This window comes from Centruroides vittatus, unplaced genomic scaffold, assembly GCF_030686945.1.
Source record: "Centruroides vittatus isolate TY-2023 unplaced genomic scaffold, ASM3068694v2 contig_3279, whole genome shotgun sequence".
Lineage (NCBI taxonomy): Eukaryota > Metazoa > Arthropoda > Arachnida > Scorpiones > Buthidae > Centruroides > Centruroides vittatus.
This window is the reverse complement of record NW_027122106.1, coordinates 103,567-118,006: the sequence shown is the minus strand read 5'-3', so window position 1 is coordinate 118,006 and position 14,440 is coordinate 103,567. Positions and strand designations below refer to the sequence as shown.

Below are 14,440 nucleotides of genomic sequence, written 5' to 3'. Positions count from 1 at the left end.
AAGTTGACCCGTGATAATATCGCAATCATACCCTATGGGTGGGGCATTTACATTTAATTTTAAAATATTAAATTTTCTCGTTTTTAAAAACGTTTTTCAAAAGTTAAATTTTGTATTATATATTAACAAATGTAGTTGCTGAGAATAAAACATTTCGTTCTCGTCAAAGTGGTTCCATCTTCTAACTTTTCAAACCACCTTCCCATATATATAAACTATTAAAAACACTTATCGTGCAATATTTAAAACACTGATGAAATAATTAATTTAGTTTTTAAATCATTTTATTTGAAACGATTAATTTAAATCAATTAATTTTAATTTACAATAATTCGTTTAAAATTAAAATTAAAAGGAAAAAATAAAACTTTGGCCAAATGAAAGCGAGATGAAATCGAAGAAATTCTTTCTTCGAAAGTTCTTTATTTCGAATTTCATCGGTTTAAAACCCAGTCTGAAATACAAATGAATCAATTATTTTACGTCGTAAAATAGTAACATTTCAATCGGAAAGTTGAAAAATAAAACTTACAATTACGGGACAAAGCACTTCACTAAAATACTTGTGTTTCAGAATATCTGTTTCGAGTGGACGTTTGTACGGGTCCTGAAGTGATCAAAAACAAACAATAATTAATTCAAATTTGCTATTCGAATGAATATAATTTCGTTAATGTGTTATTTCGGTTAAGAGAAATCTCATTAAAATAATCATTAATAAATTCTGTTTTTAATCGTCGTTAATAATTTACTTAATGATATGAAACAAGTTTTCAACATTTGATTAAATATCATTTAATATAATTAACGATATTAATTAAACGAATAATTTTTTCCGAACAAATAAAGTTATACTCGTGACTTAAATATATATCATTAATTCGTTGCATATAGCAGCAAAAGAATTCAGTGTGTCTATTTAATGCTTCGGTATGTAAATAAATGCCATTTCGTGCATACAACAGGGAGACAAATCTGAACTTTTAACCACAGTTAATGATAAAATTACCTTTTGCAATAAGTCGTTAATAAAATGTCTGGCATCATCCGATAATGTAACAGGATACGACACCGGCATATTTACAGCATCTACGGCAACTACAAACGCATTTTTATATTAATTATCTTATATTGCTATTATTATTATTATTAAATTTAACAAGTTTGATACTTTACCTCTTATCCAGTAGTAACGAGGCAATAAATACACATTATCAATATTAAATGCTTCTTTCACATAAATCTGCAGAGGAGTTGTTCCAACCAACGCTTGGAATAACACGATGGCGAAAGCCCACCAGTCGCAGTAGGAATCTACAAACAATACATTGGTTAACACATCGAACAATAGGAGAGAAGCAGTTGTGAAAATACAAGTCCTATTCTTACCGTAAGGCTTCCTCTGCAGAATTTCCGGACATAGAAATGATAAGGTTCCACAAAACTCTATTGGGTTTCGTTCGTACTGCAAAAAAGTAATAATAAAATAGTTAATAGATGGTTAAAGAATCTACTGTTCGACAATATTGCAGTGTATATTTTATATATAATACTCACTGTGGACAGACCGAAATCAATCACTTGTGCACCTTTGTACACATCTAACATAATGTTGTTGGCACTGATGTCTCTGTGTATAATTCCTATTTAAAATGAAAACATTACTTTGTAACTCATAGAATAAATTAGCAATTAAATGTAGAGCAAGTAATTACCATTCTTATGAATATACATAATAGCAGAGGCCACTTGAGCGGCAAGCACTTTTGCTTTATTCTCCTCTATAGGACCATACTTTTGTAAAAAATTTCTCAAAGATTCTCCCTCGACAAAATCCGATACAAAGCCAAAGCTAAAAGATAAAATTTGTTACGTCACACAACGGAAGTAATTATAAATAACTCGAGTGAAAAATAAAGAAACTTACTTTGTGTCAGTTTGGAAGAATCCAATCAATCTGACAATATTTGGATGGGCGGACACAGAATTCCAAACGTTTATTTCTCTCTGAATTTCTTCAAACTATAAATAAACAAATGATTAATACACACGACGTATGAATTTGAAATATTGTATAAGTACAAATAATGTAAACTAATAAAACACCGATTATTTTTATTCACAAAATACTGTTAAGAAAATGATTATTCTTTTAATATGTATATTGTATTAGCGATTAGATTGTATATTTCGGAAATTGTTCCTTACTTACATAAAACACAGAATATTGAAGACTACTGCTATAGAATACCTGATCAGAACGAGAAAATTGCTTCTTCACGATTTTCACAGCCTTTTTCTTTTTGGAATGTTTGGTCCTTGCCAAATAAACAGTCCCAAATCTTCCTCGTGCAATTTCTTTAGTAATTTTGTATTTGTCAATAAACTTTTTGGGTTTATCGACGCAGTCGTGTCCGAAATTTAAAATTTTCGACATTCTTTTTCGGTTCGTAAGTCTACAAAAACACAGAAATTATTATTCACACAATTTTGCCAATGTAAGAATGACAAAAGGAACGGAAATTTACCTCCGAGTCGGAAATTTCGCCTGAAATGCAACAGCATTGCAATAATTTACGAAACATATTTGTTAAATATCCCATAAATCTTCCATTTTTCTTCCGGTTATTTGCTTGCAACTGCGACTCGCCTATGTTCAACGAGTCACATTTCCTTGCAAGCAAATCTTTTTTATTCTAGCAAAGATCGAAATAAAAATTATCGGTGTTTGCAACGTTATCGGAAAGAATGTTTTAAAACTAATCAAGAAAATCTTCGTTAGCTTAATTCAAACAACGAATAATTTCCATTTTCTTATACAGAAATAAATGGTTTACCTGAAATGAATAATCTTTATTTTCCTGAACATTCGGTTCAGCGTCTTCTCTCGTACTGCAATGAAAATCAATTAATATTCACTTAATATTAAAGAATTCTTATAAATAAACACAATCACTAATTAAATTTACCTCTCCTTCGTCATTTTATCTCTTGAAATTCGCAGAACAGTCTTTTCGGCGCAGCGAAACATTTCTCTCAACAATAGCAATTCGACAATTCAATTCGAAAGTATTGTTGAAAAATTTATCGTGATGACGCCATAGAGTGTGATATTAATAACTTTTTAAAAATTCTACTCTGTTTATACTCTGGATAGACTTTTTAAAAAGCTCATCATGGATGGGATAGACCTGCAATGGAGTGGCATGTAATGGGAGACGGGACCCTTGACAGGCAGGGCGGACTATTTTGCAAAATTTTTGGAGTTTTCAGTCCGATTTGAATTGTTTTTCTGTTAGAGTCATGCCATTCATCTAACTCCTTTCGAGAGAAAATTATCGAACTGAATTCACCTGTGTACTGGAGTAAACTCGATGTCCCCGTACACTTAATCTCTGTCGAATACCATAACATTCCAATATCTAATGTCGGCTTTCATCTATTTTTCTCCGTTTCCGAAATTAAGGAAAAACAGGCAGCCAGACAGTCGACAGTGAAAACATATAGGTCTACAATTGTTTCATACTGCAGCCTAATGACGTTCATTTTGCGCAGTCAAACACAAATTTGTGTGTATATCCGATTAACACATATAACTCTCGTTGTTCGAGGTCCTCCAATTTAGCACCAGTTTCTGTAAAGAACAATCGGAAAATTTAAATTGAGGTTTAATCGTACTGTATTAGAAAACTGAGTTTGACATTATTAAAAGCGGATAAATTCAACTTATAGATATAAATAGATAAAGTACATTTTATTAAATTTGTAAACATTTATAAAACTGATAATATGTGACTATCCAAAAGATATTAATGTTATACATTTATCGAAAATTTCTGAAATTTTGCAGGAACGATTGTTTATAAGAGAATTGTCGCTACTCAAATTTTGTTATTAAACATCGACGGAGTGAAATGAAAAAGACAGTCGTGTTTTATATGTCGAGTAAGGTAAGAATTTACAAGTGTGTTGACTTTACTCTCGTGTACATCCGAATTAAATAAACAATATCATTTCTGATTTGTAAGACTTAATTTCTGCATCCATAAATCAAGTATAATAAGTCCTGTTAATTGATAAAGTACCAGTAGACGACATTAACGGTAAGACTTTATTCGAGGACCTTATGGCTCGTTGTTCTTTTCTTCAAGAAAAGAGTACTTATATAATGATGAAAATATTCCTTTAGTAAAATTTATGTTTTACGTTGAAAAACTTTGGTTTTCTCACAGCAGTTTTTATTTTAACAGATTCATTGCACCAACACAATAAGTTAAGTTTCATCTTTAACAAATTTCATATCAAGATTCACAAATGCTTCTCTGCTTAGAATCTGTACGTAACCATTAACCAACACACGTCAAATAGCTTGACAAGTTTTATTAATGATGGTGCAAACAGTCGATGTACCTATTCGAAATGCAATAGCTTTCGTGGGCTGGCCACGTGGAGTCTTCTGTGTTTTCTCCACGTCTGCAACGCCTAAATAAAAGCCAGTTTCCCTTTAAAACACCGGAAGGCACTCTCTAAGTAGATCGCCCAAGTGTTGTGTTGCCATAACTAACAAACAAAATGAAACGTAAACAAAAATTAATTGAATTATAAAAATGCAATAGATATATCGGGGTGGAATGTACCACACGATGTACGTTAGAAGCATTTGAAAGTAAGTAAAGAGTTTCTTAGCAATTGGTCGAACGGCCTAGAAGTGTATAGCGAACAAAAAAACAAACATCTTCATTTATATTCGCACACGTCTTTATAGTTACCCACCAAAAAATACTCCAAAATAAAATTAATCGACATGCGAAATGCTTGGCACGCGATGCGATTCCGTAAGCGCTTTTTTATTGTTGCATAAACAATAAATTTTAAGAATAGTTTTTTGGCGATTGTTGTAGAAATTTATTCGATTGAAGCGGTTTATCGAATGCGAAGATAGTTTTAAAAAATGGAGTTTATGAGTAAGTTAAATTCTTCTTATTGTATAATTATGTTATCTGTTTAACAACGTGTTGGCAATGAATATAAATACATGCAATTAATAGTAATTTTCTACGAGATGTTTAAATATCCCGATAAAAATGTTATACGGTAAAAGGATATTTAACGTTGCATTCATTTTCTGCTGGAGACGATTAGAGCAATAAACGTATTTTCTGCAAATGAATAACAATTTATTATTATATTTCTGCTCTTTTCTAATATTTTAATATTCGGCTTCATTAAGGTAAATAAAAAAAAAACAAACATAAATTACAACAATAAGATAACATATTCAAAAATAAGATTGAAATCATTTGTTAATTTAAAATAATCTTATAAAAAGTTGTGACAACTGTAATCTAAAGGCTAGTGTATTAGTGTCAAATGTATACTTACGACTTAATTTTGAGTACAGTTCAGGTTTTGGTTACCGAACAATATTATATTTTATATTTACAAGATGTTTTGTTCCATCAAATTATTAAATCGTTGTTACTGAATACAGTCACAGCAAATAAATCTATATTTACTTTTTTACTCAATTTTTCATTAGATGGTATCTTTTTTTTTTTTTTTTTTTTTTGTAACTCTTTCCGCCCTGTGGGCACTAAGAGGGCCTCTTACAGCAAGCCCATTATGGGTTCGGCCAGGCCCACAATGGGGCGGCCGGGTAGTGAGGGACGGGAACCGACATGTCCGGACGGACAACCCCGCAAAAAATTCCTGGGGATTTTTCAACCCGTCCGGATTCGATCCCGGGTCCTCCAGGGCGGCAGGCTGCTAATCTTGACCGCTTGACCGCTCGGCCATCCGGCCCGTTAGATGGTATCAATAGAGATTAAGTAAGCTTTTTCATATACGTTTATTTCGATCGAGAACAACAATTCAGTAATATTACATTTTCAGTTGATTTTATAATGAAAAGAAATTACACTTTCCACGAAATTAATAATGTCAAATTACAATTCGATATTCTTGCTTAGCGACAAAAATAGACTTTTACTAAATTTTTAGTTCTATTTTTGTGAATTTGTATTAGAATAAAGTTTCAAAATATATTCAGACAACAAGGATTTCATCTGTTTATTTGCTGTAAACTATTTATTATTTCCTTTCTTCCTCTCTTTCAAATTGTTACATAATTATCGAATTCGCACGAAGAATATTTTACGAATTGCTGTGTCTATTGTGTTTACTTTTATTCTCTAGTTTCTAATAGTCAAATGGTGGTCGATAATACAAATGAACATTTTTCGTCAGATGTGAAAGATGTTGGCGAGAAAGATTTCGTTCAAGGCCTAAATGTTATTCCTTGTGACAAATATGAAGAAAGAACAAAAAAAATCACAGAAATGACGTGTGATAAAACTGCCGACCCGGAAGATTCGGAATCGTCTTCTGTAAGTTACTTTTCAATCGAAATAATTGAAAATAATCTAAAAATTCTTATCATTTAACGATTTACTACTAAAAAGCACAACACAACAATGCACGAACATATAAAATGTGTCAATTAAAATAGCTGCAAGTTGTTTATTTATTATAAACACAAGTTTTCTCAATAAATAAATAAATATTCGAGTACTGTTAAAGTATTCTATCAGAAATTAAAATTTTTCACTTTCTACAGGATTCGGATGACGAAGAAGGATTTTATTTTTGTGTATCGTCGGCAGATACGACTTGTTTTAAAAATTATTCGATAAGACCATTGAAGTACGCGTTTCTATATTTAGAAGCACGTTCTTTGATTAAAGAGACCATCGACGAAGTCGACGAATTATATACGGACGAAGAATCATCCGAAGATGACGTCGGTTTCATAAACAACGCTATTGACGTCGTGTCCTCCTCATCTTTGGCAGTAAATGATGAAATCAATCCATTGAATCAAGGTGAGTTCAAAATCAGATTACAAAGAATTATCCGATTTATAGAATAATTTGTTTAGCAATTTTTAAGGAATGATTTGAAGCCAAACTCGTGCTGTTTAATTCTATTTAAATTACGAGACTTAATATTAGTTATCCATTTTCAGTGTTTTACGTGTGTGGGAACGCCGGGGGGGAAACAAGTCGTACCTCCTCTTTTTGTCGGCGTTCAGGTCGGTAAGACCCACCCCACTGTCAAGGATGGCTAAATTTATCGTAATATCCCGTTTTATCGGGATCGGTAATTAATTGTCAGGTCGAGTGGAAAAAGTGTGGGGTCGTCGATAAGAAAACGGCAATAACCGCAGTAACAGGACAACACATATAAGATTTATTTAGACGGTAAAGAGATACAAAAGATCTAACGCGTTCCGTTCCTAACCGCGAGAGAGAGAGTTCACAAATGCGGGGGGATCATACCTCTTCCTAGGATTAGTCGTAGGATTAGCTGTAATCGTAGGATTAATCTTCTCAGTTCTCCGGTCGTGGAGGTAAGCGGGAGGATCGGGCAAGCGGCTCGTCGTCGGCGGGCTTCGGGGAGTTCGTGTCTCGGCCCTCGCTTCTCGGGACGGATCCTACGGGTCGGGTGGCTTGTTCGGACCTTCAGCGACCGACCCTGTTCGTAGATATCTCCCCCCTATTTATACTCCCGGTCTCGTCCGCTGCGATGACGGTAGATGATGAGTCGATCTCCCTTGACTTAGAGGTTAGATCCGGGGAGGAGGAAAGTGAGTTGCCGGCGGAAGACTGCACATCCTTTGAATCTTGATCGCTATCTCCCGAGGGGTTTGAACAATAAAATTCAAAACGGACTGGCCGGTTTTTGCCGGTCGTCACACGTGCGTTGGATGTCGTAGTTTATTATACGCGAAACGATTCAAAAATAGATAATTAATTTCAAAATGTTTATTTATACAAAGATTTTGTTCATTTCGTCAAAAACTCTTTTGATAATGATTTGATAGGCCATCATCATACTTAACTTTGGAAAACGAAACGTTGGTGTTTCATTAAAACAATACATTTGTTAAAAATTCAAAGCTTCAATAACGGAAAAAAAAGAGCAAGATAATATATACAAATAAAAATACACAATAAAATTAAAACAGTGAAAATAAGAAGTAAAAAATGCAAAATAAAAATAAATTTACTGGTGATACTTTATATAAACATAGTAGCATATTTTTAAGGCATAATTGATGAAAAATGTAAATATAAACCAAAGCAAGCCTACGAGGTCGTGCTAAATTTCTTGACTACAATTTTCCAAGCTGTCGGTAGGCTGTTGGTGTCCCTCGCATTTATGCATGTGTCTTCCAGCTTGCTTTTATAAATTTCAATTTTTTCAGCGGTATTTGCTAACGTTGGGGAGCACAAGGGTTTGACAATAGCCACTTCTTTTCATTTAATTATTGAGCCTTGGGTCTGCGCGAACTGCAAAAGTACGGTTACGTTGGATACCGTTGGGTTGATTTAACAATTTTCTACTATGTTCATATACAGTATCACCAGTAGATTTATTTCTATTTTTTATTTTTTTCCTTCTTCTTTTTACTGTTCTGATTTTATTGTATATTTATATTGGTATATATTATCTTGTTCTTCCCGTTTTTTCCCGTTACCGATGCTTTCAATTTTTAAACAAATGTACTCTTTTAATGAAACGCCAACGTTTTGTTTTCGAAAGTTAAGCCTGATGATGTCCTATTGAGTAGGCCGAAAACGTTAGTTCTTTCAATAAAACTATCTCAGCAACAAATAATGGTGTGGTGAATTAAACTAATTATTTGCTCAGCACGTATCTGCTTTATGTCGTTGCGATTATTACTATCAACATCCGGCGTAATTAATAGAAATCGAAGCCTGCACTTGAAATCAAATTTACATAAAAAACAAACAATTCGTAAAACGTACGCTAATGATTGTATTAATATTTACTTTATTATACATGGTGGGCCAACGAAAACAAAACGGCAGAGTGTTCGTGTTCGTCCGAGCAAATCGCTCGAACAGGTCGCATTTATTCTCGAGGGGACGTCTTTTGCAATAAAGTTTTTGCGATTCTGAATACAACAGACAAAAAATTTTAAAAGCTCATTTATTTTGTATTAACTAAATAAACATTTATTTCGAAAAAAAAATGTTTGTTTAGTTAATATTCAGATTCGCAAAAACTTTATTGCCTAAGATGTCCCCTCGAGAATAAAATCGACCTGTCCGAGCGATTTGCTCGGACGAACACGAACACTCTGCCGTTTCGTTTTCGTTGGCCCACCCTGTATTTTCGAATTTTTGATTCTTTCATAATAGAAGAGATTTGTGTACAAATTTATTTTCATTGTAATTATATTATATTACCTCACTGTGTACACAATAATACTACTTTCTTACTTGATGTACGGATTATGCCTTATACATATGTATTTCTATATAAACTTATTAGCCAAATTTTCTATAATGAATGTGTTTGAATACGTTTACGAATTATAATATAAAATTAAGAAAAAATTAATTGTTAAATGATCATTCTGTAGAAACTAATGAGAACAAAGACACAATAAAAGAAAATAAAGAGTGGACAGAGTTGATTGAAATAGAAAGCAGAAAAAGTTCCGATGGTGAATCTTCAAGCAGATGTGAATCTGTTCTGGAAGATGACGATGATGAGGGTGATAAGGTAAGAAAATATTATTCAATATTTTTTGTTTACACTTATAAATTTATTCTCGTTGTGTACTAAATTTTCACTTACTATAGTGATTTCATATAATTAAGACTTTTGTTTTTTTTTCCTGTACCTACACTGATTCTATATATTTTAAATGATAGCACGAAACCATTCGAATTGTATGGTAAAATAATGCGTATAATCAAACAATAAATATTTAAATATTTCTTTGAAAATAAAAAAAGTTAGTAAAAGACCAACTAAGTTATTTAATTGTTCGAGAATTTTGCGTTATAAGCGAACATTTGATCATTTGTGCTCGTCGTCATTTTGTAAATGTTTGGCATTTAAATTTGGTTTTTATATTTATCTATTTTTGATAACATTTACAAGAGAAAACTCGTGACTTTCATATAAAAAATTTTTCTAGTCTTTCAAAAGATTAAAATACACTATTTTTTAATATTTCCGATTATTTATTGTAATTATTCTTGCATTTCTTTAGAAGTATTATTTTCGAACCAACATGTTCTATATCATACGGATTTTCATATAAGACTTACGAAATATTTCTATTATTTGCAGGAAACAACGAAATGTTGGGACGTTTTCGTAAAATTTTTTCAAACACTTGTAATTCGTTTCAAAAAAAAAAAGTAAAATGAAGGGAAAGTATAAAACAAAGGCACAATTACAACATTTAATTATTCAAAATTACAAAATTTAATTGGTGGAAATGTTTATTTAAAACTTTGGTTAACACGTCCATAGAATCAGCTGCTCAGTAATTCAGATCATATTATTAATCCAAAGAAGTTCAAATGAAATTTTGAACAAGAGAACTTTCCGAAATTTTTATGAAATATATTTATAAAAACGCTTGATATTACTTCTAAAGAAAGGCCATCGGCATGCATTGAAAAGGGTTTCTTTTCGTCGGCGCATCATTAAAATGTTTGTTCTTGCGAAGGATGATAGAAAATGGCCATCAGCATGCATTGTGAAGGGTTTCTTTCGTCGGCGCATCATTAAAATGTTTGTTCTTGCGAAGGATGATAGAAAATGGCCATCAGCATGCATTGTGAAGGGTTTCTTTCGTCGGCGCATCATTAAAATGTTTGTTCTTGCGAAGGATGATAGAAAATGGCCATCAGCATGCATTGTGAAGGGTTTCTTTCGTCGGCGCATCATTAAAATGTTTGTTCTTGCGAAGGATGATAGAAAATGGCCATCAGCATGCATTGTGAAGGGTTTCTTTCGTCGGCGCATCATTAAAATGTTTGTTCTTGCGAAGGATGATAGAAAATGGCCATCAGCATGCATTGTGAAGGGTTTCTTTCGTCGGCGCATCATTAAAATGTTTGTTCTTGCGAAGGATGATAGAAAATGGCCATCAGCATGCATTGTGAAGGGTTTCTTTCGTCGGCGCATCATTAAAATGTTTGTTCTTGCGAAGGATGATAGAAAATGGCCATCAGCATGCATTGTGAAGGGTTTCTTTCGTCGGCGCATCATTAAAATGTTTGTTCTTGCGAAGGATGATAGAAAATGGCCATCAGCATGCATTGTGAAGGGTTTCTTTCGTCGGCGCATCATTAAAATGTTTGTTCTTGCGAAGGATGATAGAAAATGGCCATCAGCATGCATTGTGAAGGGTTTCTTTCGTCGGCGCATCATTAAAATGTTTGTTCTTGCGAAGGATGATAGAAAATGGCCATCAGCATGCATTGTGAAGGGTTTCTTTCGTCGGCGCATCATTAAAATGTTTGTTCTTGCGAAGGATGATAGAAAATGGCCATCAGCATGCATTGTGAAGGGTTTCTTTCGTCGGCGCATCATTAAAATGTTTGTTCTTGCGAAGGATGATAGAAAATGGCCATCAGCATGCATTGTGAAGGGTTTCTTTCGTCGGCGCATCATTAAAATGTTTGTTCTTGCGAAGGATGATAGAAAATGGCCATCAGCATGCATTGTGAAGGGTTTCTTTCGTCGGCGCATCATTAAAATGTTTGTTCTTGCGAAGGATGATAGAAAATGGCCATCAGCATGCATTGTGAAGGGTTTCTTTCGTCGGCGCATCATTAAAATGTTTGTTCTTGCGAAGGATGATAGAAAATGGCCATCAGCATGCATTGTGAAGGGTTTCTTTCGTCGGCGCATCATTAAAATGTTTGTTCTTGCGAAGGATGATAGAAAATGGCCATCAGCATGCATTGTGAAGGGTTTCTTTCGTCGGCGCATCATTAAAATGTTTGTTCTTGCGAAGGATGATAGAAAATGGCCATCAGCATGCATTGTGAAGGGTTTCTTTCGTCGGCGCATCATTAAAATGTTTGTTCTTGCGAAGGATGATAGAAAATGGCCATCAGCATGCATTGTGAAGGGTTTCTTTCGTCGGCGCATCATTAAAATGTTTGTTCTTGCGAAGGATGATAGAAAATGGCCATCAGCATGCATTGTGAAGGGTTTCTTTCGTCGGCGCATCATTAAAATGTTTGTTCTTGCGAAGGATGATAGAAAATGGCCATCAGCATGCATTGTGAAGGGTTTCTTTCGTCGGCGCATCATTAAAATGTTTGTTCTTGCGAAGGATGATAGAAAATGGTTATCAGCATGCATTGTGAAGGGTTTCTTTCGTCGGCGCATCATTAAAATGTTTGTTCTTGCGAAGGATGATAGAAAATGGCCATCAGCATGCATTGTGAAGGGTTTCTTTCGTCGGCGCATCATTAAAATGTTTGTTCTTGCGAAGGATGATAGAAAATGGCCATCAGCATGCATTGTGAAGGGTTTCTTTCGTCGGCGCATCATTAAAATGTTTGTTCTTGCGAAGGATGATAGAAAATGGCCATCAGCATGCATTGTGAAGGGTTTCTTTCGTCGGCGCATCATTAAAATGTTTGTTCTTGCGAAGGATGATAGTAAATGGCCATCAGCATGATTTGTTAAAAGTCTCTTTTGCCATTGTAATGAAGAAAAAACTCTTTATTTTAATAAAATTTCGAAGGCGTTACAAAAGTTATTATTATTTTTTTTTTTAAATGCAAGAAAGATTATTTTAATTTGTTTTCAAACAATTGAATTCGAATATTTATATGTTGAAAAAGCCAAATCGGAACCAATGTCGTTAAAAATCAATTTACGTTTTTTTTATAAACAAGTTTCTTTGTTTAATTGTTATCGTAATTATTTTAAAAAATTGTTAAATTCATTACAAGTAGAAGTGTTAACTGTTCTGTTACGTTTTTTAAACAATAAAGTTAATGTGCCTTTGAAGTTTTTATTGTCTAATTTGTAATAACCTATATTCGAAATGTTGTTTAATTTATGCCACAAAATTTAAAAACAAAGGAAAAAACGCACAGACTCTCGCACGTATAGAAATGTAAAGTTAAAGTAAAAAATTTTTACACAATGGTAGTTTCGGTTATGTTGGCGCGTAGAACACAAAAAATAAACTATGATATATCCATGGAAATGTATTCAATATTATTTGAATATATTTTTTATGTAATATTTTACACACACCTTAAACATACGGCTATTGTATACGTCCTTTTTACGTGTATACTTGTATACACGTAAAAAGAACAGAAATTTGTATAAATAATACAAACGATGTATTTATTGTAGAAAGGTTTACTTTTCTACTTACTACAGATACAACGCGATTATCAAGGTAAACTTTTAAACAATTTAAGCTTAACATTTGATAGTATTTATATTATTTACACAATATCAATTTTGTTGTATTGAACCAGATGCTATTGCGAATGTCTGCCAGTCTCTTCTTGAGATGTCAGTGTCAGTCTACTGTTCATTGGGTTATTTTCTCGATGGTTTTCGCTCTTTCTTTCCTTTGGTGACGATAGCTTTTTGGTTGTTTTAATGTAATTGCAAAGATGCCTGTATAGGGTTCTGTTTTGAGTCAATTTACTCTCTTTTGGTGGCCAATTACATCCAGCTATAACACACTGTCCTTGGAATTTCTCTCGTTGGTGTTCATATTTGCTACATTCGTAGAGATAGTGGGAGACATCATCTATTTTGTCGGTATCGGTGTCGCACTTATCGTTGTTTTTTTTTGCCGAAGCGGAACAGATATGCGTTGAAATTCCCGTGTCCTAGCAGACACTGTGTGACCTCATAGTTGGGTCTCAGATGTCTGTATGTTTGTTTATTGTTGGTTGTTGTTATGAATCTGTATAGGGTTCTTCCAGTTGTGGAGTGTTCCCACTCTTCCTGCCATTGTTGTTCGACTATTTCTTTGATTTTGTTTTTGATAATATTGAGCGGTATTCTTTTATATGTTGTTGGGAGATTTTTTAATGCGGCTCTCTTTGCCAACTTATCCGCCATCTCGTCCCCTCGTTTCCCTTGTGTCCAGGGATCCACTGGAATTTTATTATTTTAATTTTGCCTAATTTCTGGGCCAGTTCAATAAGTTCGTTGGCCAGTTGTGTCCTTCCGTTTTGATCTTTCAGTGTGTGGATTACGACTCTGCTATTTGTGTAAACCTTTATTGGTCCCTTAAAACTCTGGAGTTTATTGTCTACGTGTTGCAAAGCCTTGAAGACTGCCCAGAGCTCCGCTTGAGTTATTGTGCAATGTTTAGCCATTTTTAAACTCGCCTGATATGTTTTAAAATTTTTTGGGTCATATATAACTACTCCGGCTCCGGAGCCTTCTGCGTTCTTTGATCCATCCGTAAAAATTTTCCATTGTTCTTCCTGGTTGTTATGTGTCTGTTCTACGTCTGCTTTATAACTGATCTCTTCCTCGATGTCTAATTGTGTTCATGTTTTTCGTTGCTTTTTCATTACAATAAAATAACCGAATGTTGCAACAAATTTAC

At 33.6% G+C, this 14,440-nt stretch overlaps 1 protein-coding gene across 1 annotated transcript; it reads right to left on the bottom strand.

Moving 5' to 3' along the window:
- Positions 1-398: 398 nt before the first annotated feature.
- On the bottom strand, positions 399-2,437 carry LOC136973706 (aurora kinase-like). The gene is made up of 9 exons (XM_067268447.1): positions 2,252-2,437; positions 1,928-2,022; positions 1,716-1,852; positions 1,558-1,643; positions 1,390-1,465; positions 1,177-1,314; positions 1,010-1,098; positions 533-607; positions 399-454 (listed from the first exon to the last, which is right to left on the bottom strand). The coding sequence occupies exons 1-9, from the start codon at positions 2,435-2,437 to the stop codon at positions 443-445; spliced, it is 894 nt and encodes a 297-aa protein (XP_067124548.1). The 3' UTR covers positions 399-442.
- Positions 2,438-14,440: the final 12,003 nt, after the last annotated feature.

Bases quoted from the DNA above. Each gene is read 5' to 3' on its own strand.
- LOC136973706 (XM_067268447.1), bottom strand. From the start codon at position 2,437: ATGTCGAAAATTTTAAATTTCGGACACGACTGCGTCGATAAACCCAAA. The intron at 1,315-1,389 runs GTAAGAATAGGA...TATTGTTTGTAG, and splicing joins TCTGCAGAGGAAGCCTTACG to ATTCCTACTGCGACTGGTGG. The intron at 1,099-1,176 runs GTAAAGTATCAA...ATGCGTTTGTAG, and splicing joins TCGTTACTACTGGATAAGAG to TTGCCGTAGATGCTGTAAAT.